This window comes from Amphiura filiformis, chromosome 16 (genome assembly GCF_039555335.1).
Source record: "Amphiura filiformis chromosome 16, Afil_fr2py, whole genome shotgun sequence".
NCBI classification, from domain to species: Eukaryota; Metazoa; Echinodermata; class Ophiuroidea; order Amphilepidida; family Amphiuridae; genus Amphiura; species Amphiura filiformis.
The window spans coordinates 55,319,613-55,343,644 of NC_092643.1; the positions used below are offsets into that span (position 1 = coordinate 55,319,613).

The 24,032-nt window shown below is 36.2% G+C and overlaps 1 protein-coding gene across 1 annotated transcript in view; it reads left to right on the forward strand.

Annotated features, from left to right (window-relative positions):
- LOC140136231 (protein APCDD1-like) overlaps positions 1-24,032 on the forward strand; it is an 82,125-nt gene that overhangs the window by 16,692 nt on the left and 41,401 nt on the right. Inside the window, exon 3 of the mRNA XM_072157955.1 lies at positions 13,930-14,476. Within this exon, the coding sequence (XP_072014056.1) occupies positions 13,930-14,476 (547 nt within the window). The remainder of the gene's footprint in view (positions 1-13,929; positions 14,477-24,032) is intronic.

The window sequence follows — 24,032 nt, forward strand, 5'->3', positions numbered from 1 at the left end:
ATGTCTCAATGATGTCTATGCATAACTTATCAAACGAATCTCGAGTTTGGTGCAACCTGATTGACTCAAACCTACCTATTTGAACGAAGTTTCAGGATACCATAAGCAGCACGACCAGCATTCACTCGTGGCCGCCATTTGCTTTTGTCATTTTAAACAATAATTGGTTAAAATTCCGTGGCGCGAGATGTATCGTTAAACAGGTAAATTACAATTCCACTAAACATTACACAGTTTAACGCCTTTTAACGTAACAAAAAATAACCACCTTTATACGCTCGAGTTTAACAGTCTTTTAACATACGTTAAACTTTGCAGATTAAGCGCAAAATCACGCCTTTGAACATTAATTGTTTAAAAATCTTAAACTTTTCTTCTTATACTTGGCGACTGTTAACTGCCGGAACAAGAGTGTATTTGAATTATATTTAACCATAGTGATTTTGTCAACAATGTAGGCCTTTGCTCTTTCATTTATGGGGTAAAAACATCTGCAGGATGTAAAAAAAAAACTTCAAAAATGAGATTCACAGCACAAGCACAAGATTTTTTAATGTAACTTTGGAATGTATGTTTTTAGTTCTTATATGTGGGGCATTTTACTGATTCATAGGCCTATACGTTTGTACTATTTAAGCTTTATATTTAACGTACGTGAAATGGTCTATGGTGAAAGTAATCTTTACCATCTGTTGAGCTATCACCTAGACCTTTCATATAGCCCCTAAAATGTAATTTTACAGGTTTCACATTTTCTAAAAAAAAAAAACATTTCTTAGTATAGGTCGTGTGAATTTTTCCAAAAAGCAAAATGAGCAAATATTCTCTCATTTTTAAAATCGGTTGAAATTATCATGATTTAATCTGACTTCGTGCAGATGATTTTTAATCGTTCCTCCACCATCAAATCACTTAATTTCTCCAGATGCCTAAAGGGCGCACTTAGGTCATAAGTCCTTCGTAAACACTGTGTCACGCCCCTTGGCTTTTTGCGCCATTAGAACTGTTTTTTCTAGCCACCCCAATGTCAGGATGAGCCGTGATTGCAAATAAAAACAGCAGCAAAAGGCAGAACCACGAAAAGCCTCTATTCTATGCCCCATTATAAAAATCCATTAAGTTAAGTTGTACGGTATGTAAAAATACGGACTATATCTCACTGGGGATCATTGCTCAGCTCAATTGATGCATTATTATTGTTTGGACATTTAATTTTGGAATCGGAGAAGCGGAAGGAATGCATGACACGATGCTCTTGCTAGCTGGGACAGTTTGAGAAAGCCTTTTAATTACTTTCCATCATTGGTGCGTCTATAATTTCACTGCAAAGACCAAAGAGAAAGGAGGGATCACATTTGACAAAGTTCAGGTGGGCGAAACTTGTCACTATGGACCACAATTTTCTCATTCTAGTGGCATAGTTCAATAACCTCAATTAAACAACCATAGTGCAACATTTGACCTCAAGTTGCAGAGTACGAATTTTTGTACTCAAATTTTTCAGAGGTCCTTCAATGAATGTACAAATGTATTGGGGTTAAAGAACTGTGCCCTGATAGATGAGCATGTTGTGGATCCTAGTGACAACGGTCTGCACATGCACACATTCTATTTATACAAGGATACAAGAGTGTAAAGTCTGTTTAACTTTGCTCAAGAAATTTGCCAAAGCATGGTCCCGTTAGGACTGAGGTGTGTTTTTGCATGCGCCCAGCATATGAACAAATGAACATCTTGAACATTATTATTTCTTCCAAGATGAGCTTCTTTCCAAAAGATGACAGCTAAACCAATGACTAAACCAGCAAAAACAAATGACTAAACCAACTAAACCAAGTGACTAAACCAGATAAACCAAGTGACTAAATCTCAGTTTTTTCTAAATTGTTGTCTGCATGTTCCACAGTCTCAATTTCAAAGAATAACTTTCAGAGGTTATCCGTACTCTGCCGCATTATTGACAGCTATTATGTCTATAAAAACTATATATAATTGCAATTTAGAAACATCTTAGAAACAAACTTTTATTTCAAGAACATCTTGCATACAACATGCAAGGTCAATTTACTCTCAAATTAAGACTTGACCCCTCACTCGGGTCAGCCAGCTGTCATGCGGTTTAACAATTATCGTATGACCTTAACTGACCTTATAACGCCTTGATTTACAAAAAGTACCATATCGTGATTAGTTAAACTTTGACCCGGTACTTTGAACGGGGGTAGACTAGCGATGACAAAATTATTTTAGCAGGAGTTTAACTTTTAAAAGCATATACCCTCAGGTTATGATATGAAAAGACACTCTCCAAAAGAGTGTGAGAAGAGTGAAAAGCACTCAGTGAAATCTCACTCTCCAAAAGAGTGAAAATCGTTCCAATTTGGCATTTTGTTTGATCTTATCCTTCCCTAATTGTTTTTGACAATGTGGTTATCAATATGTAATTAAATTTATATGTGAGTTTCACACTTTTCGAAGCAAAAAATATTTGAATGACTCGGGCAAGTATTGAAGTAATCATGGATAGAAGCTTAATCTGATAAAAACCACTTTATAACAATTATTAAGATACATTTAGTATAATTAATTTGTGTACGTTAGATTAATATCCCCGCGCCGTTGCATATCTTAACACTAGGATCCACAACATGCTCATCTATCAAGGCACAGTTCTTTAATACCAAATACACTTGTACATTCATTGAATGACCTTTGAAAATTTGGGTACAAAAACTCACACTCTGCAACTTGAGATGAAATTTTGCACTGTGACTGTTTAATTGAGGTTTCTGAACCATGCCACTGGGATGAGGCCATTGGGACTCCATCAATACTCACCATCTAATGAGAAACACAGATACCAACGATAATTAGGACCAATTACATTAATAATTTGACAAATTAAAGAGCAATCAGTTAAACATGGAAGTTTCCTATCCAGTCACCATTTGCTTGATTGCTATTAATCGCCTGGATATCAGTGTCTTTCTCAATATAGAGGCACTATACGATGTTAAATCACTATTCTTTTGGGAAGTGTTAACTTTTTTTCGACATGGCGGTGGGGGGAATCTATTAATAGAAGCAGCATTTTGGGAACGGTCGGCAGTCCGCGTTCAGGGTCGGGGACGGGTTCAGATGAGAGAGGGAGCAACACAAAATTGGAATGGTCGGCAGTCCGCGTCCGGGGTCGGGGACGGGTTTAGATATGAGAGGGGAGCAACACAAAATTCCATGGAAACCCGAACTTGCAGACTGAATTCAGCACGTTCTTAAATGCGGGTCAGTCTTCGAAAAGGTCAAGTAGGCCTATAAAGATCTGTAAGCCTGAGTCCTTTAATCTCATCGGTCGAGAGGTCAAGTTTCACCCATCCTTTGAAATCATCAGAATGTCCAGATTCACAGATAATTGTACAAATGAAATTCAGCAACCAAATGTCATGATGTGTGTCGGCGAGATACGCTGCAAAAGTTTGGCTCTGTGGGCAGATTAATCATGTCTGAATGATATCTGACTGTTTTAATTTATTAATTGATTCGCCTAACAATTGTGATGATCGTTTTGTTCACAAAAATTGTTTGATATATAGATATCTGCATGGAGAAAATTTGCATCACGCAATATATATGTATACATGAATTACGACTCTTATATTAGCTCTTATAAAGCGGAAGAAACTCTATACTGGAAGTAACTTGAATCCACGAAGCTCCAAATACGTTGCCGACTTTTTTCAGACTAATCAAGGCAAACAGCACATGTATAAAACGAAGTCTTCATTATGAGAATCCTCCAAGCAGGGACTATTACACTATATACATGTATATTGCAGTACCCCTATCTATCATTACAAACAACTTTACGACACAGAAGTATGACATATTTATTAGCAATCACGAAAGTGTCTCTAATGTTCCGGCAGATCTAAATCTTGTACGTGGATATAATTCTGTCAGCTTTTAATTGATTAAAACATACATAATATCTTGTTGACATGGGCTGATGGTTGGTATATCACAAATCATAGTATGTGCAAGATATGTGTGCTTTTATATCGCTGAGTCGTTAATGTCTTTTTACTAGTTCACGTAGTTTATCAACGATCCCATCAGCGAGAGATACATCATCAGTCATCATCGTTCTAAATGTATAGTTTTTGCTAATTTCCATTTATTATATGGAATGGACACGGTGAAGTAGCATATTAATGAATAACTTGTCTTAAATAAAGATTTAATGTCTCATTATTTTAATGTAGGGTAGTTTATCAATGGTGCCATCGTATGAAGATAACTTATTATGGAAGATAAATCACGTGGACGTATCCGCGCAGTTGATAGATTTAACATTATAAATGTAGCATTGTATATGACCCTGTTGATGTGTTTATCACCATGTTTGTGCCCTAGATATTTCATTTACTAATCAGTAATTCATATGAATGCCCCATCAATATCTGGCGTAGTTCATCAACGGCGTTATCTACTGAAGATAACTTATGTATCATCACCTTGAAATGTGTCGCTTACACATTCTTACTTAACATGCTTAATGTAGCTTTTTAAAAATACACATGCATTTAACAGTTCAATGCTCCTGTCATTCATTCATGAGTGTGTCTCTGTCGTTCTGTCCCTGACCGTGTCTTTCTCCCCTCTTTGTCTGATCAGTAATTCATATGAATGCCCCATCAATATCGGACGTAGTTCATCAACGGTGTTATCTACTGAAGATAACTTGTGTATCGGGATGCTGAAATATATAGCTTTATATGTCGCTTGCACATTCTTACTTAAGCTTTTTAAAAATACACATATTTAACAGTTCAATGCTCCTGTCATTCATTCATGAGCGTGTCCCTGTCTCTCTGTCCCTGACCGTGTCTCTCTTCCCTCTCTCTGATCAGAAATTCATGATATGAATGCCCCATCAATATCTGACGTAGTTCATCAACGGTGTTATCTACTGAAGATACCCTATGTATTGTCACGTTGAAATATAGCTTTGTGTCGCGTGCACATTCTTACTTTAGATTTTTAACAATACACAATCATGTACTTAACAGTTAATGCTCCTGTCATCCATTCATGGGTGTGTCCCTGTCTTCTGTCCCTGACCATGTGTCTCTCTCTGTCTGATTTATGTGTATGATACTGCGTACAAACAAAAACACATCCAGTGACGCTGTTTGTACACTTGGAAAGCAAATAGTTTAATGTAAATTGTATTTAAAGATTTGTTTACCTTAAATATTAATTTGTCTGTCCAAGCCTGTTCGTCTGTCACTGCGTCTCATTTCAGTCAAAAGCCATATTTAATAACCATTAACAGATTTAATTTCATTTCATAAAAAGCCATTCATATATGTGACGTGTCATGTCAAAAGGAGACACTTTTGGGCAGGTTATCAATTTTGAGGTTTTTACATATCTTAAATATAGAGATATTTTGCTCCACAATGCCGTCTTCCCCAATGAAATCGGACATTCCTAAGTAAAGATATTGAGTTCGTAAGTTATGGTATCATAAAATTGGAAATTGAGATATTGGCCTTTAAAAATATCATTGACAATGTTGAGAGTAGGAATTGCCTTGAATAAATGTCTCAAAAAATACAAGATGCCAGTTATATTCCGGTCTGAAACTATCAGACAATATTTTAAACGTTAAGAACATTACAAATTCGCAACAAACCCAAATTGTGAAAAAATCACCCCGGGCAGATATTTGGCTATTTCTCCATTTACGATCCTGCCCAAAAGTGTCTCCTTTTGACATGACACGTCACATATAATAATACATTCATTTCAATACACTTATAAAGTTAATTGTGTTTTAGGAAATGAGCCTTTTGAAGCAAGCTTCCAAGTGGTGACATCATTAAGAACACATCCCACAGGCTAGCGATATAATAAAGCACGGACTTGACGGAACACACCTCTTAATTTTCGTAATTTTGTAAACTGCCGGTTATTTGCCGCATGCTCCAATTAGCCGCAAGCTTCACCGATTAAACCGTAATATTGTCACCTCGGTTCGGGAAGACTTAAATGCAATCACAGTCACAGGCGTAGATTTGAAAGCAGTCACTCTCTTTTAAAAAAGAATTCCTGTTTAAATTTCCGCGTATTTATTTCTTTTCGTTATGTTTGTACATTGACAGAATGACCTTTTAATGTGTTGGGTATAAAAACGCATACACTATTTGAGGTCATGTCTTGAACCATGATTAGTACCGTAACTGGAGGTTATCGAACTATGCTACTGACAGTGAGAACAGTTTGGATCTTGGTAATTGCAGAAGATGCCTGTGATACTAACTACAATTCAAACATCTTGGCAATATGTTCCGGCGTCTAATTCAAGTTTACGTTTCAGGCTAATCGTGCAAACTCAACAATGCAAAGGAACTTTCCCAATTTTAAGCCCAAATCTTAAAGGAGTATTTCGTGATCCTAGCATCCTCTTTTTATGACATTTTCAGTACATATCCACGAAAAAGCATATTCCCAAAATTTCAGTTGATTCCGATTTTGCGTTTGCGAGTTATGCATGATTATGTGTATTACACTGCTCCATAGACAATACGTTGTAATTTCGTTCTGGTGCACCAGAACGAAATTCAAATTTCGCGATATCTTTGCTAAACGAATTAATCTGCAAGAAATATTTTGTACATAAACATTATGTAGCCAGAGTATTCCAGTGATATAAAAATCTCAACTTTTTTTGAGAAAAGTGGGGATGAGGCTGTGGATCACGAAGTGCCCCTTTAAGAAACATGCGTCTTCTGATTTGAAGCATATACGTGAAAGTAATTTAAACCTTTCAGTCGAAGTGTTCATTAATTATTCCTTTATGTGTAAATTCAATTGGTTTCTTTAACCTATAAAGATCTGCTCAAAAGCTCAATAGGCCTAATCCACATCATTTCAACATATGATTTGAAAATATTACGACCTTACGTTTTACAGGTTTGTGAAACTCTATATAAACCACGATAAAGTAGGTATATCACTTCCGTACACTGGAATGCCAGTAATAGACCTACAAGTTATTTCTTGTCATGTCTGTCGAATTCGAATGGTTAACACACAGCGGGAATTAAAGTCCAAATGGTCTCAAATGGGATGACATGCAGCGACTGCTCCTTATCCTATTTAACCTAGATTTTGGTTGCTTGCTGTTCGGAGTCAATTCGTTGTGGTGAGTTAGCCAGATAGATGTCTTTCCATCGTCGTTTAAAACATATAGCCTATATAGTAGCATCCTCAGTATTATTCTTTAATTTGAATATACGTGTTATAACCATAAAGCTTCAACATAAAAAAAAAGTTTCTCAAACTATCAACAGCTCTTTCAAGAACCACTGAAGTAATACTGGGCTTCTTTGCACTCATTTCAATACATTTTTCATTCTGATTCCAAATATAGTAATTACAAATATTTTTTTTATAATGGAAATGTACAATTCTGAAATTTTGAATTTTTAAAGAAAATTTGAAATCTGTCGTCTGCAGTCGATACCCGCATGGAGAGGATTAAATATAAAGTTATAGTTAAGCTCTAGATATTCAAATTAAAAGAGTCTATGAGACTTCCAATGGTCTTCTACTTGACTACGATCTTTATTTTTGTTCGCATTGGCTGACGTTATGTTTATGTATGATAATGGCAATTTTCATTTACCATTCTTGTATATCACAAAAATATAGTTTATGTCAAAGTACATAGGCTATAAACAACTCGGTATTTAGCCTCGTTGAACATCAAGTTGAACGTTTAACAATTTAACAATGTTCACATATGCATGCAATATATTTGAACATCTGTGATTTGAGAAAGTTGATAAAGTGCAGCAAGTTCAAGCGTTTTGCTAGTCAAGTTGCGCCGATGACTGCTGATATCAATTATGAACATGATGAAGATGTGACCGGGTCAAAATAACAGGTTGTCATTGCTGTATTGTAACTGTTTCACATTACAATATATAGACTCAAACGTTTCACCTTTCGCTTGCAAAGGCAATGTGAATTTCAACTGTGTCTTAATTTAAATAACATTATATTCAAACATTCCCATCTGTCAGGACACAGTTCTTGAACTCCAAAAGGTCTTTGAGCTATGATTGTTAAACGAAGGTTATTGAACTTTGTCATCGGATATTGGACCATTTTGACACACATTATAATACATACAGACAGCAGAATAATTAAGGTACCCGTTATTTTCACCCATGTATATCCTAACGAAGACATAATATGTCATAATTATAGAACCAGCAACCAATAGCTGTATCTTTTAGCTCGGATTTAAAACCTAATTCATTGAAATAGGTCAAGAAATAAAGACACAGTGATCCAATGTCCCAAGAAAGATGCAAATTAGTTCATAAGTTGCAGAATGCTCCATTTTGGAAGCCCTTGCACTCAAAGCGTTCCCGAACAGGAGAACTAGCGCAGTACTTTCCATTGATTATATCATTAAAATGCAATGTATGATTTCGTTCCTTCAGTGGGTTTCGAACACTTTCTTTAATGCTCAACCAATGTCAACAAATGAGGTCTTAAATCAGAAACTGGGTTTTAATTTTGACATACTTTGTCTTTGTAAATACACAGGGGTGAACATAACTATGATAACTGGTATCTTAATTATTTTGCTCATCTATAATAAGCACTGTGCGGGATCTTCCTGAACAAAATTATTATTACCTTAAAATCAAAAGGTTTGCACTTTGGTCCAGTACTTTGTTGAAGGCACAGAATCCTTATCGTCCACAATATGTTACTTGGTCCTTGGTCCAGACAGTAACACGAGTAATGCAAACGTCTTCATCAATCGCATTTAGCGCTGATTGCTCTTGGCATCCAAAACGTTCCGCAAACTTCAGATGCGTCTGAAATGTTGCCGCTGCGAAATTCAAACCCAGCGTGTGATGTGATGTGAAAGTGTAACTTTTTAGGTTAGCATATTGGTTATCATGTTGTTGTTAGCTGTTGTTTAAATGGCATGAATGGCAACCATGCATTTCTGCCCCATTTTGAAAATCTGTGCATTAAACCCACACATTCTAATAACATGTTATTACTTTAGATGGTACGGTCTATGGTTAAACTCAAGAACAGTTTGTTTCAATTGTCAAATCATTGTCTTAAACTGATTTCAGTTGATATCGCCTCATGCATTTATCAACAGTACGCAATGTCAAATATCTTGAATCTTTCTCTTTTGTGTGAAAGAAAACTGAACACGTTCTATTATTTTGGTTTCCACTCGAATTTATGCCATATACATAATTAATTATATATGTCGAATTTATAACACTATATTTCACCATTTATATAATGTGGTTCCGTGAGTTAAGATTTATGCATTAATCCTCTTATGTGTCTGATGAGCCAATGTCTTGATTAAATACTTGATTGGAGCAACTTGTTTCGTTTGGATGGAAAGCTGCTGGCATCATCATGATCATAAAAATCGTCATTGAACTTTATACGACGAATAGTGCAAACTGCGTGTTGAGTGCTGTCTACTGCTGATAGTCAAAAAGCCGCTACATTAATTGGAATGACCTGCACATACCGCCAGTTTACCCACAAGCCTTAAGCCAAATTGTTCATGTTCTTCATGTGTTTTCACCTAGTTCATTATAATGGGATGTCCTCAGATTATTATTGATACAATAGGCTTATTAACTTATACTTGACCATCGGGATTCCGTCCTTCATCGCCTTCACGCTCGAGTCCGAATATGTCCGAATTCTGTTCCCTCCGGGGTTGTTCTAAGAATAATTTTGTTGCTCTGATTAAATATTGAGTGATATCAATGTTATGAACGCACTTCTGAAAATGTCATTGACCGAAAGATAGATCCTAAATTTTAAGAATGAAATTTACAAAAGTATCAAAGCATCATGACAACTAAATTGAAACAAGGGATTGGTCTACATATAATATATTTAAAAAGGCCGGCGGGCCGAATCAAAAAGAACATGACGTTATACCGAATATGTTTAATGCTTGCAGACGATGTAAGATTTGTAAAACAAAGTAGCAAAATGGCAATCTCTTTAACCGACCAGACATCCACATCGCACATGCACTGAAAACATAATGTCGTAAGTTCTACTAAGTAAAAGTTAGTAAAAACGATGTCTCGTTCTACTAATCAATGATTTGTACGGCATGACAAGCGATGCTATATATTGGTTAGGCATGCTTAACTAACGTGCCTTACCAACGAAATGATTAGTACGGCATGGGTTTTACGAATTTCAAACCTGCCGTACTAACCTATAGGATCGTAAAAACGATGTCTCATCCTACTAATATTGGTTAGTTGGACAGGCTCAACTAACTAATATTGGTTAGTTGGACAGGCTCAACAAAGATTAGAACTCGTTTGACTGGCGGAACGAATCAGTTGTACAAATGTGATGTACGATGGTTGTGAAGGTGGAAAAGTATGCATACAGGTAATATTTCAAGTTATTTCTCTCAAAATGAGCACTAGATATTGTGTTGATGGTGTAAGCTTCTTTTCTGTATGATCAGAAATGCTGTGCACATGTACATTGTGGTCGTAGAGACTAAAAGTCATAACTGCGTCACATCGCATGTAAGCTTATACATGTAGCTTTAAGCTTACATGCGATGTGACACAGCATCGTGACTTTTAGTCTTTACGACCACAATGTACATGTGGCACAGCATTTCTGATCATACAGAAAAGAAGCTTACACCATCAATACAATATCTAGTGCTCATTTTGAAAGAAATACCTTGAAATATTACCTGTTAGCATAGTTTTTCACCTTCAAGTTTGTCGCTGCACAACCGCTACTCGGTCAGTCGTCTGCAAGCGTGGTCGAGTGCAGAACACATGATCGAAACAGCGGGAATGTTTAAAACATCGTAAAACCACCAGAGCTTTGTAAAACCAAATGGTACAACGAGTTCGTAAATGCTGCGATGACAGGGTTTACGAATTATCGATGCTGTACTAAATGTTGCATTGTCGTAGAACTTCCAAATCCAATTGGTAGGACCCACTCAACAACTATTATTCCTTCATTTACGAGTCTTGCATACGTCCGCTTAGTTACATATATCGTAAGACATCGTAAAAATTGGTAGAATGCGCTCAAGCAGTTTATTTTACTAATTTAAATTAGTAGAACACAACGAAAAACAAGCTTTTGTTTTCAGTGTGCTCAAACCTGAAGGTCTCCAAACCTGCATTAAAACTTTTGAAGATCAATTAATAATAAGCGTTATCACAATATTTTTTAATAAATATCTATAAACAGTGAAAATATAAACAGAACTCTTTCAGACCCTACCATGCTGATATGTGTGGTTCCCTAGAAGTCAATGGACTGAGGGCTGAGGAAGAGGCAGCTGCTCTCCATACGCGTCCTACAACCGGGTCATCATGGTCAGTGGACATCTAGGACGCAGAAAGATGTACAAGTATTTTAATAGTCCTTTTTTTGCGGTCACCGATTCTGATCTTGACATCAAATCAACATATCTGAAGGCAGGTGGAACAAGATGAAAGACAAACAAGTAATTGTCTTAAAAGGCAGGTGTACGCGTGCCATTACCATGTCCATAATTATAGACTGGTCATTTCGGCTAATTTATTCTAATGACCATTTACATGATCTAGGCTGACCACTAGATCAGTTTGTTTTGTGCTATTTTCTGCCAGAAGGCACGAACGACTCCCAACCATGCAAACTCTTCTAGAACCCAAGACTTCATCAATGATCAATCCAACGCGCCTGTAGCTATTTGCAGCAAAAACTCCCCATACTCGTGCCTCAAAACTTGATTTCCAGATTTATCCCATACAGCAATCCCAGATGTCAGTGACCATGGTGACCAGATTTGAAAAACTACGTCCTCTGATGTCTTACAACCCCTTTACATCGATTTAAGTACTCCAAATCCAAAACAGAACAATTAGTATTGGTGTAGGGACTTTTTAAAAATCTGTAGCCCCGAGGTGATGTTGTGACCCGCGCTTTCTTATACTAGAACTTGATCATGAAAGAGGTTTAACAATATATTGAACAATAGCTGTCAACATATTGCCAATTTGTCGGGTTTATGACCCAAGTTTATAACGTGCTGAATGAAAGAAATAATGCTGTACAGCTGAGGTACATAATGAATTCAACTTTACTCTCATGATAGAAACGTTTCTGACGCAAATCAGGGTGCCTTTTCCTCTGCAAAACAATGTTGCGGTTTACAAATGAGCTAGTGTATTCGTGGTAATTATAAGCTTCTTTGGACAAAAGATGGATTAATTTAACATGTGCATAGTGTGCAAATTACCCGGGCAAATTGTAACCCTAAATAAGATACTTGGACTTGCAACACTTGATAATCCCGAAATGGCACAACTTCTCATACGAATACACTTTGTCACCGATTATGTCCATGTGTAACTCATCAGCTAAAACTATTTTCATTTAAACTAAGTTTAAAGTTGTGAAGAAATTATTCCTGGCATTTCAGCCAAACCATACCGGCTGGACATTCCAACTGGACGTAATTAGTAGATATCGCCAAGTGATGGTCACGCCCCATTTACAAAACTTGTGTTTGATATCTGTTATTATCTTGATGTCCAGGTGTTGGAGATGAACCATCGCTAACCCAGACCTCGGGATTCTTCCGCCTCCACATCGGTTACTCCCGGTCATTGATGACCAGAGAAGCTCAAAGTATCGGCGGCAAGACTGCAAAGGCCCTTCCCCCGCCGAAAGTCCAGTTAAGACAAAGGCACGACTGGTGCGTGAACATACGGGAATCTAATAAACACACGGAGGACCAGTATAATTATAAAATACCCCGTTACTTAAATTTTTTATTTGTTGCAATGAGCGGTTGCTTTGTTAAAAAAATTGGGAAGCTAATTACTTTGGTTGCATTATGTTTTCAACCCGCCAGAAGTCGGAACACTTATGTCATACAAAGTGAACCGTTCTGACACCCCTAGGGACACCAGTATAGCAATTCATGTAAAAAACCGTACAGCAATTCATGTAAAAAACCGCACGTCTCCAATAATATCTATGGTAATTGTGTAATTGATTCACAATCGAATATAATTTAATCTGAGACAAATCCAGTTGCTTTATTTACAAATTTTCACTTTGTCTTCCAATTACTGCACTGCAAGAAATATTTTACTCAAATTGACAAAGGTCACAACTCAACAGCTGAGTAAAACATTACTCAAGTGCTCATATAGGTCACAAATGAGTAAAAAATTACTCAACATTTAGCTCATATTGAGTAATTTTTTACTCATTTGTTGAGTTGTGACCTATATGAGCTCAATGTTGAGTAATTTTTTACTCAACTGTTGAGTTGTGACCTTTTTACTCAATGTTGAGTAAAATATTTTTTGCGAGTGTGAAGTATCGCTGATTATAGAAAAATACTACTTCTACGAATGAAAAGTATATGCAATCACTTCATTTATCTGCATGCTTGTTGCATTTTTTCTGTAGAATACGATTGGAACAAGGAATAAATTTGAATGAAATTGAAACTGCAAATTTCTTAGCTTTATTGGGTGCATCCTCTAGAAGTCACAAAACCATGATGTTTGAGATTGCAGACCACTATACAGGTTAAAACAAAGTGTAAAATTTGCATGTACGTACACTAAAAATACCTTCACATACCATGTGACAATGGACATATTTAAATAGTAAACTTGATAAGAGCACTAGGGATCCATGCAGACGTCCCAGGTTCAAATCCCCTATAGACTGAATTTTGAGTCATTCCTTGCAGCATGAGGAACATAATAGCCTATTATTTGAGATCATCCTATGTAAATTGTGTGCCGTATAGACTAACTGATGTTTGATATCTTATCTTATCTTCCTTAATTACAGATGTGAAGTTCGTCCTGGGCCACAATATCTGACCAGACAGTACAAATTCCACCATGACAACAAATTCACCCTTCACCAATTCTACTACACCGATCATAGGTGTACAGAACCAGCCTATACATACAAAGTGAAAGGTGCTCTAGCCTTACAAAGTGACTCCCTCATGCTCAAAGGTGCCAGAGAAGCCAACTATATCTTAGATAAAGTCATCTTGATGGTCTATAAAGACAACTACGCAAAGGCGTTATCTAAACTACTCAATAAAACTTGTCCAGGAGAATATTATCCAGAAGTTCTGCAACTTTTTGAAAAATACACTGTGTTTGATTGGAATAGGGACGACCCTTATGGAGATTGTATAGAAGGGGTTGCCTTTACAATGCACGAGTTGCAATTGATGAGAGAAGAATTTCATACGGAATTTGATGACAAGAAATCGGAATTTGTATCATGGCATGAGTTATTTTTAGGAGATGTTCACACTGATAACTCTTTGAGGACTACGCATAGACCAAAGACGTATCAGACACCTTTGAGGAAATATCAGGTAGGTTTTCTATAAAATATTTTATCTTCTGACATAAGAGCTCATAAGGTGCCTTAAAGAGGAAGCCCTGCCAGAGCAGTTCTTCGGGGGGTAACCAAACCTGCCTGGTGATCAAATTAATCAGTGACAAGGTTATCTCTGAATTTGATGTTAATTGGAGCTAATTGATGCAATAACATTAACATCATTTAGCACTGTCACATTCAGAGTTACCCTTGTCACTGATTAATATGATAACCAGGCAGGTTTGGTTTATCCCAGAAAAACTGCTCTGGTGGGGCTTCCTCTTCAACATCAGACCTAGAGGGTATAAGCTGTCTCACTCCCCCATCTGATGGTAACTCATCCTTGTAATGCGGTTCCTCCTCACTGCAAAGTTTAGAGATACAACCCTGATATGGATTCAGATATACAACCCTATAAAATGTTTGTATGCATGCATATTAAAGCTGCGTTTCCTTCTTGAAAGATTTTTGGATTTTCAACTTTTCCTTAAAACATGTCACTCACTATTGAAAAGCTGACCTTTTACATTGTAAATCCAATTTACATAATATCATTGGATCTGATGGATGGACAATGGTCACATTCAAACATTTGAAAATGGGCCACATTCCGGAGCCACATTCAAGATTGTGCAAAAATGGGCTATTCCAGTTGAAATCCATACACCCCTAAGGAAGACACAAAGGAAGACATGACCTTAATTTCCCACACAGGGAGTATAGATTTCAAATGGAATAAACCCATTGAGGTACTTCCATTTGAAATTCACACTCTGTGTGGAAGATTAAGGTCATGTCTTCCATTAGGGGTGTATGGATTTCAACTGGAATAGCCCAACAATCAATTTGCCTTAGTTCTACAAATTGATTGCTTATACATGTATTACAGAGCTATAGTAAAGATAACATGAAACATTAGTTATACATCAGACATCCAATGGGATGTTTTATTAAAACTACAAGCACAATGTAGGGCTAAATCACTCAACTTTCCAATTGCGATGCCACAGCTAGGGTAATTGAATTTCAATGTATACAAATCTCCGCTTTGATACATTCCCATATACTGAACAAACATTACAAGCACATAGCTATGTATGTTTAAAATGCATGAAACATATATCTGTTTCAAGCACTGATTACCAATACTGTATTCGACCTAATTAGGCCATCTTCCTAATAAGTGCCCTTCATTATAGCATTTTTCAGGTGTTTAAACTGTTTAAGAGCCCCTTTTCAATGCCTATGCAACTAAATGCCATCAAGTGGCTGGATGAAACTACATTCTAAACCTTCCAATTCATGATGATGATTACTTTATTTTGAATGTTTATGTGTGGAAATTTTCATTTGTAGCTTTTATTCCTGGTTCTTATTTCATAATTTCAGTAGCTTCCCCCAAACATGGCTAACTTAAGTGCCTGTGGCGCTAATTAGGTTGAATACTATAACCATTGACATTTGCTAGTATGTACGAGCTGCAACAGTTTTCTATCTGCTTTCATTTTCTTCAATTTCTAAGCTTTCCTTCTTTATTTTACCATCTCTATGCAGAGAAATGAATCAAGACACTCTGTACCATACATTCATTTTGTAGACTTTCTTATCCATTCTCTATTGATGTTTTAATTCTTTTTTTCCTTAAACTTGCAAAAGACAACATGAACAAAAAATGGCTTGTCAAAATTGTGGTAAAAGCAATTTTTAAAATCCTGGTTGTTAAAAAAAGTTGTATACCAAATGTTGGTATTTGATACATTTGAAGATACTCTAAATTCACAAGCAAAAATAGTCTCATACTGACTTACTGAGGAGTATAGAAAAGTCATATTAGCAAATCTTTGAACAAATTTGTAAGCCTCAATGTACTAGTTCATGTACTACAAATTGAAAAAAGATTATATGTATTTGGTTTAATATGGGAGGAAAATCTGTTCAAAAACTGTAGTTGCCTGAATTTGCATGCAAGTTTGATTATGCTGAATAATATACACAGAGCAAAACCAGCAGTAGTAGCATGATATTGATTCTCATGAAGAATTGATCTGTTTATGGCTTTGAATACAGGACGTGATGTTTGGTGAAATTCATTCCCATATTACCAGTCAGAAGATCTTGCAGGATCTCTCCCCTGAGGCTAATCACCAGAGGGTATATCAATATGGCTGCCATGTAGAAATGTCAAACACTATGTTGTATATTTTTATTGAGGGGAAAACTGAAATGTCACAGAGGTGTTGTAAGAGTGCTCTTCTTTCACGCCGATGATCATCATAGTTTGCTGCTTATATGTACAACTCAGTTTGCTGTCTTAATATTACTACATGTAATCAAACACTCCCATAGAATATACAATAAACATGTGTTTTGAAAAACAAACACCAAAAACAACAACAACAACAACAATGAAAACCACCTTTTGATTTAATGATGGGTAGAATAGGATATTATGGTAATAATTAATTACAAGAGTAGTTGTACTGAATACACTTTGTGCTCTATTAAACAATGTCTATGTAATAACCTATCAACACCAAAGATCTCTAAAAAGTTAAAGAGCATATTTTATACATTATTATACATCTGCTGACATAGGGCCTATTCTTCGTAGAGTGACAATAAAAATGACAAATAAAATGCAAATATACTATTTTCTTAATAAAAACCCTTCCTAAGTTAATGAGTACAACACAAAATACTTTCTTTACCATATATGGGCATTTTTGCAACTAAAGAGAAAGAAAATGTCGAAGTATCTGAACTTCCATATGGAGGAGTGCGAGACTGATTCTTGTTTGTCATCAATAGCTTATGGACATCTAGCCACAAACCCAGAGGGTTGGAATTTACCAAACAATCATCTTTGAACTTTGCCAGTCAAAATATGGGTAGGCCTACACAGTTTCAACATTCAACAAAACTGGGATTAAATTAACAACATATTAAAGGAGTATTTTGTGATTCTAGCATCCTCTTTTCATGACAATTTTCAGTAGATATCGATAAAAAAACAAACTTATTCCCAAAAGTTCAGTTGATTTCAACTGAAATTAAAATTCAGCTGTTGATTCCATTCTGTGTGATGCTTGCCACCCCGCCCTGCTGATATTTAAGATTTTTGTTGACATTTGTTTTTTCAAAATCCCCCCACAGATCCTGGAAAGAAATTCCAGGATATGTGACTGTTCTAACAAGTTTGAACCTTTGTCAAATTAAAGACACTGGACCAAAATTCTCACCCCGCTCTCAATGAAACTCACTCTTGCAAGGTAGGGTTGTCATGCAATGGGAAAGTCATTGAACTATGTGACATTATGATAATGTCCACCAGGTACGGTGTGGTATCATGGAAACTTTCTTAAAGTTGTAAGTTCATTGGACTCTGCAGGTAAAGCAGTAATTATTATATGGAACAAATTAGCTACAGCTCATTGCAAAGAAATAACTTATAATACATGGTGTTTCCTTTACAATTTGGATTGGACCACTTGGACACATTATACGGGCAATGACCTTACTGTAGTACTACCTTTACTTGAATAAAGAATGGTAAAATGAAGCTTAATATTTTGCAGAACATTACCTGTCACTTTGATCGATTTGGTTCTTCAATTCGCATAGGCGTAGATCCTGGGGGGATGGGGGGGGGGGAATAACAATATTTTCCCAGGGTCCATCCCCCCATGTTGAGGCATCCTCCCCCACATGTTGTATGTGGGTTTCTGACCAAAGTAACCTCATATTTAGCCCCAAAAGTGCCAATTTTTATTCCACTTTTGCACCAGATTTCACCAGTAAGTTTGTACTTATGGCCAATTTTTCACCCACTTTGCACACATTTTGTTCCATAAACTTATTCTGTAAGCAAAAGGTGCTGGATTCACTATATTTCAAGAATTTTTTCCAACCCCATCCCCCCCCCATGTCAAAAAGAAATCTACGCCACTGCCAATTCGCATATGAAACTGATATAGTATGTTTGAATTATTAAAGAAAAAACTCCTACTTAACTTGGAATTTCCAATGATTTTTAAATCATTTTGTAAAATATGAAATCATTGATAAATTACTCTTAGCAGTATTCAACACACAGTCACACATGGAAGCAGATCTAATGGCATGTGTGGTGGTACCAGATTTTTTTTTGGATGCTTCCATGCCTCCTTCACACTGCCATTGAGCAGGTACAGGTTGAACAGAGCAAAGTTGAGAGTAGACCATACAGACTGTAGAAAGAGAGTCTAATGACTGAGCTGGTTCCGTAATGAGTCTTATGTGTTGAGATTGACAGACATCCATTAGTATAACTTGGACTAAGAAATTTGAGAAATTCTGTCCAATGATATCTATATTACAACCTCACATCAATGTGGAATTGTAATTAGACCACACACCATTAACTACCACAGCTGGGGTTTGGTGGACAAATATTAAGGCTGGAATGTTGTGGGCTTGGGTATGGCTTTGTATCTATCCTTCCAGGTTATCTTCAGTAGATAGAAATTATGTTAAATTTGAAATCAGTTTTGCATGCTTCCAAGTTATCTTCAGTAGATAGCAAATTATGTTAACCCTAACACCAGTAAAAACCACAAAATACCACGATGAAAAATTCATAACATGCATGCATCCCAGGGTCTGCGATGACGCAATCACCCGAAGTGTGATATGCTCACCGAATTGCTGGCCGGGCAGCAATAACCCGAGCAGCTACCGGTCCGCGTTCGTTCGCATATGCGAGGGGTCAAAGGTTCAATCCCGGGGTGCCAAGTCAAAATTCTTCTTCTTCTTGAAAAATTCGGATCTTCTCTGACTTCCGATACCAAAAAGCATGGGTCAGTGTTAGGGTTAGAAAAGATGTATTTTTCCAGATTAGAGTGTCCTTTAACCCTAACACCAGTAAAACCACAAAATACCACGATGAAAAATTCATAACATGCATGCATCCCACGGTCTGCGATGACGCAATCACCCGAAGTGTGATATGCTCACCGAATTGCTGGCCAGGCAGCAATAACCCGAGCAGCTACCGGTCCGGGTTCGTTCGCTTGGCATGCGAGGGGTCAAAGGTTCGAATCCCGGGGGTGCCAAGTCAAAAATTCTTCTTCTTCTTGAAAAATTCGGATCTTCTCTGACTTCCGATACCAAAAAGCATGGGTCAGTGTTAGGGTTAAATTTGCAATCAGTTCTGCATTAGATGCTCCCAAGTTATCTTCAGTAGATAGCAAATTATATTCAAATTTGACATCAGTTCTGCATTAAATGTAAAATGGGAATATAACCGATTGGTCGGTTCACATATTTTGGTCCCGGTCTGATTAATATTAAATCTGGAATACTTGGGCCTTATTTTTGGATTTTTAGAGATTGTCACATCTGGATACTCTTCATTTGAATTCAAAATGGGTTTTCCTTGTTGAATGTGGTGAAAACATACTTTGGTTTATAGTACTCAACATAATGGTTTTGTAATTTTATAGGTTAACTTCATACTTGTTTATTCACTAGTAATTAACACAATTTTAACAAAAAGTAATTAACACAATCCTTTCTTTCATATTCAAACTTACATACAACAACATGCAACATACAGAATACATATCAATGACCCACTAACATTTATGGGGTGAACTGTTTACATCAGCATTCAAAGTTACTTGTACTTTAACACACATCCTTCTTCCATCTGATGATGTGTAGCATTGATCCACCAAAACCAACAACAGATAACAGTTTATTACACTTTGATAGCTTCTCCATCCTTGCCACAAATCCTTCAATCCTCTACCCATCTTCACAGATGCTGTCTGTTGACAAAGGATTCAATTTATACCCAAACAAACTGGAAAGTAATCAAAAATGGCAAAATATGCTGTTCCATTTAAAATTCACACTCCCCCTGTGGAAGATTTTGGAAGTATCTTCCACAGGGGGAGTATGAATTTCAAATGGAATGAACTCATTAGGCAGCTCCATTTGGATTTCATACACCCTCTGAGAAAGATTCAACCTGAATCTTCCACTGAGGGAGGGTGAGTTTCAAATGGAGCTGCTAATGTGTTCATTCCATTTGAAATTCATACTCCCCCTGTGGAAGATATTTCCAAAATCTTCACGGGGGAGTGTGGATTTCAAATGGAGTAGCTCAATGCACCTAGATATAAAGATTATGATCTTTATAACATTATAAAATATTTCAGTGTTAAGTGAATTTAACACAACCAATTTGTTTGAAAGCTTTATATATGATTAAATATAGTGCTTAATTTAATTTCTTTAAAAAAAGATTACATCTATGTACGAATTAACAGAAAAGGTGACAGAATCACAGACGTATTTAAGTATAGATGTGACTGGATCTATGATGAAAGAAAGCACCTATCATCTCTTGAGCCCTGCAGATGGTTATAAGAGTTTGTCTGCAACAACTCATCTTGCATTTCTTAGGCTCATAACAAGCACTAATTTAAGAACCACTGGACCAATACTAGGCTTGTTAGTACTCATTGAAAAAGAAATTTGTTCATAGATTCTGAATTTATCTATGCAAATATCAAATATTGATATTTTTGTAACAATTGGGTGATTTTTGGTCCCTTTCGTTTGCTCCCCACATCAGCAAAAAGGGGCAAAGAAACATCTCATGTTTCTTGTTTCCCCACATCTCTGTCATAACACTCATCACTTTTAACCGGCTAACAATTTCAAAACTTTTGATATCTAACATGCTAGACAAACATCTCAAAGAGCATTGTTGTGTCTTTTAACATTTTAGCACATGGAGAAGATTGAAGATTTTATAAGCATAACAAAATCTTCTTAATCTTTAATATCATAGCTAAAGCATGTGTTTGTTGTTTTAGGAGAGAGTATTTTGTTGTGCTGGTTCAAGAAAGTCATATGGTCATTTTGTAAGAGAAGCATTTTTGTGTTTCAATTTTTTACTTATTTTTAAAATGTTAAAAATTTATATTTAAATTATGTTTAAAAAATGTTTAATTTTTTTAAAAATTTAGATTTAAAATTAAATTTGAATTAAATTTTTAATGTTCGAGTAAATACTAATTGTTAAGACTTGTAAAATAGCATTAAATATGTGTACAAAAAATTACATGTGTATTTACCTATATTTTCATAAATCTACCAAAAACTCACTTTCCACAAAAATGGTATTTAACCGAAGTTATTGCACTCACTGATGATGTGGAATCAGCCATTTTACATTTCATTAATGTCAAGTTATACACAGGAGATAATGAGGCAAAAACATGTAGAGCTACAAATATTTGAATTCAACAGGATGTCCTGGTTTTGCTAGTATAACAATAGCAATTTGCTACACAGCTTTTGCAGATGTCTATACAAGTTCGTTCAGACAAAACCCCTTTAGGCTATTGAATTTGCTGATGTCCATACAAGTTCAGACAAAACCCTTCTGGTTATCATGGTTATTGGCTTTTAATTGCTGGTTCTGGTAAAATTATTTCAATATCAAAAACAGGCAAAATGTTATTTCTGTTGTTTCCATAAATTTCTGCATTAATAGTAATTTGTACCAAATGAGGTCAGATCATTGTTCAACTATTGTTAAACAAGTTTTTGAGAATTTTACATATGTATTCCTAATTAAGATTAGCATATTATGATCATAGTACAACATGTGTTTCATCACTGTCATCCTCATCCTGCTATATAAAAATCACTTTCCCTTCAAAACATCAAAAATTTCTAAAATGCAGTACTCCCAATTTTGTGTTACACTTTATGTAATCCATAATTTCCATTGTTTTCAGATTTATATTTCAGTAGCATGAAACAATAATTATTATGAATTGACACTTAGCAACTAAGTGTCAAAAGAAAGGCTCTAAAGCTGAAATATCTAGCAGAAATAAAATGCCATTTTCCCACCATTATAAACTTAGAAATAATATTGACAATATATATTGCACCTGTGTCAGTAACTAGTCAGATAAATCCAATGAGGTAAAACATCATCATTATGGCAAAGTTCATGAACTACCATTCATTACTGTAATCTTGGCATTGGACCTCTGGTTTAGAGGATATATCACAATACCCAAATGACATTAGTTGCACAGATATTATGCAGGTTACTGAACTGTGGTATCTGGGTATTGAGTATAGTTAAACTCATAATATTTTGGCTGGAGATCCCAAAGAATTACGTATAATTTCATCAAAGTATTATCCAACAGATGGGACTAATCTGGTTTTATCTACCAAGCCCAGATACAGCCATGCCAAAGGATAGGTTACGGCCTTCCCATAATACTTTGTGCCTATTAGCCATAGCTTCTCAACTTCAAAATAGTGAATGTTCTCAGTCATCCCATCGTTGAAATCCCTGGGTGAAATCACAAATTTGTTGAATTTAATCTAGTACTGGAATGACCAACACATTGGGTATGTTGCTCAAAGTCTGATGGTTGTATATGCGCAATTGAAACTTAAAGATATAAAGAAAAACATAATAAATTTCTCAAAAAGTGGGATGGCCATGGCCTCCTGGCTGCCCCCCCTCTTAATACGGCCCTGACATAGCAAGTTGCAAAATCAAGTAAGTTCCAGTATTAGATGAAATCCCGGAGGATGAAATTCAACAAACTTGTGTCTTCTCAACTATGCCTCCCTATGTACACACACCCCGACACCCACCCTCACCACACCCACCCACACCGTACCCACCAACCGACTGATGTTTATTAAAGTTATAATTTTAGGATTTCAATAACAAGAAGGTATAGTAAAGGCCAAAACACTGAAATATGACAGTTAATTCTGTAACTTCGCCAATATGTCTGGAAATACACCCCTATCATACCATCAGTGGGACCCTGGGGGGCCACTCATATATGAAAGTTGTAAGCATCCGCGTGAAAGAAAACACAGGATTTAGGGTGGTTTTGAAAAGCAAAACGAGGATCCGCGCGGATCCGCGATTAGGGTCTCAAAACACTCATTTTAGTAAAAGAAGGGGTGTTTTTTAAAGGAGGATCCTCGCTTAGGGTAATTTTATAAAATTACCCAATTAAGGGACATATAGTGGTGACATATTTATCAAATTATTCGGCACAAAAGAGTGGTTTCTGAGCAATTTTACCAACCAGATTTTTAAAATGGAGCCGACTTCAACAGTGCCAATTTTAAGCTTACTGATATCACTGTACCGACACACGCAATGTCTATCCTTGTTTGGGGCAAATTTCTAACCAATTCCTCGATTAGGGTGTTTTTATAATGTCTATTGTTTTAGGGGTAAATTTCAAGACAATTCCTTGCTTAGGGTGTTTTTATTTCAGTTCAATCCTTGTTTAGGGTCAGTTTGACCAATTTTCGACATCCTAGCTTAGGGTCATTTTTGAAAGTCAATTCACGCGGATGCTTACAACTTTTATACATGAGTGATCCCCCCGGGAGTGGGACACAGATCTGGACAACAAGATCAAATCATTAAAGATAGTATTGCAAAGGATTCTGGGAGCACCTCAAAACCTCCTCTTATAGTACATTATAAAGACACAGTTGTC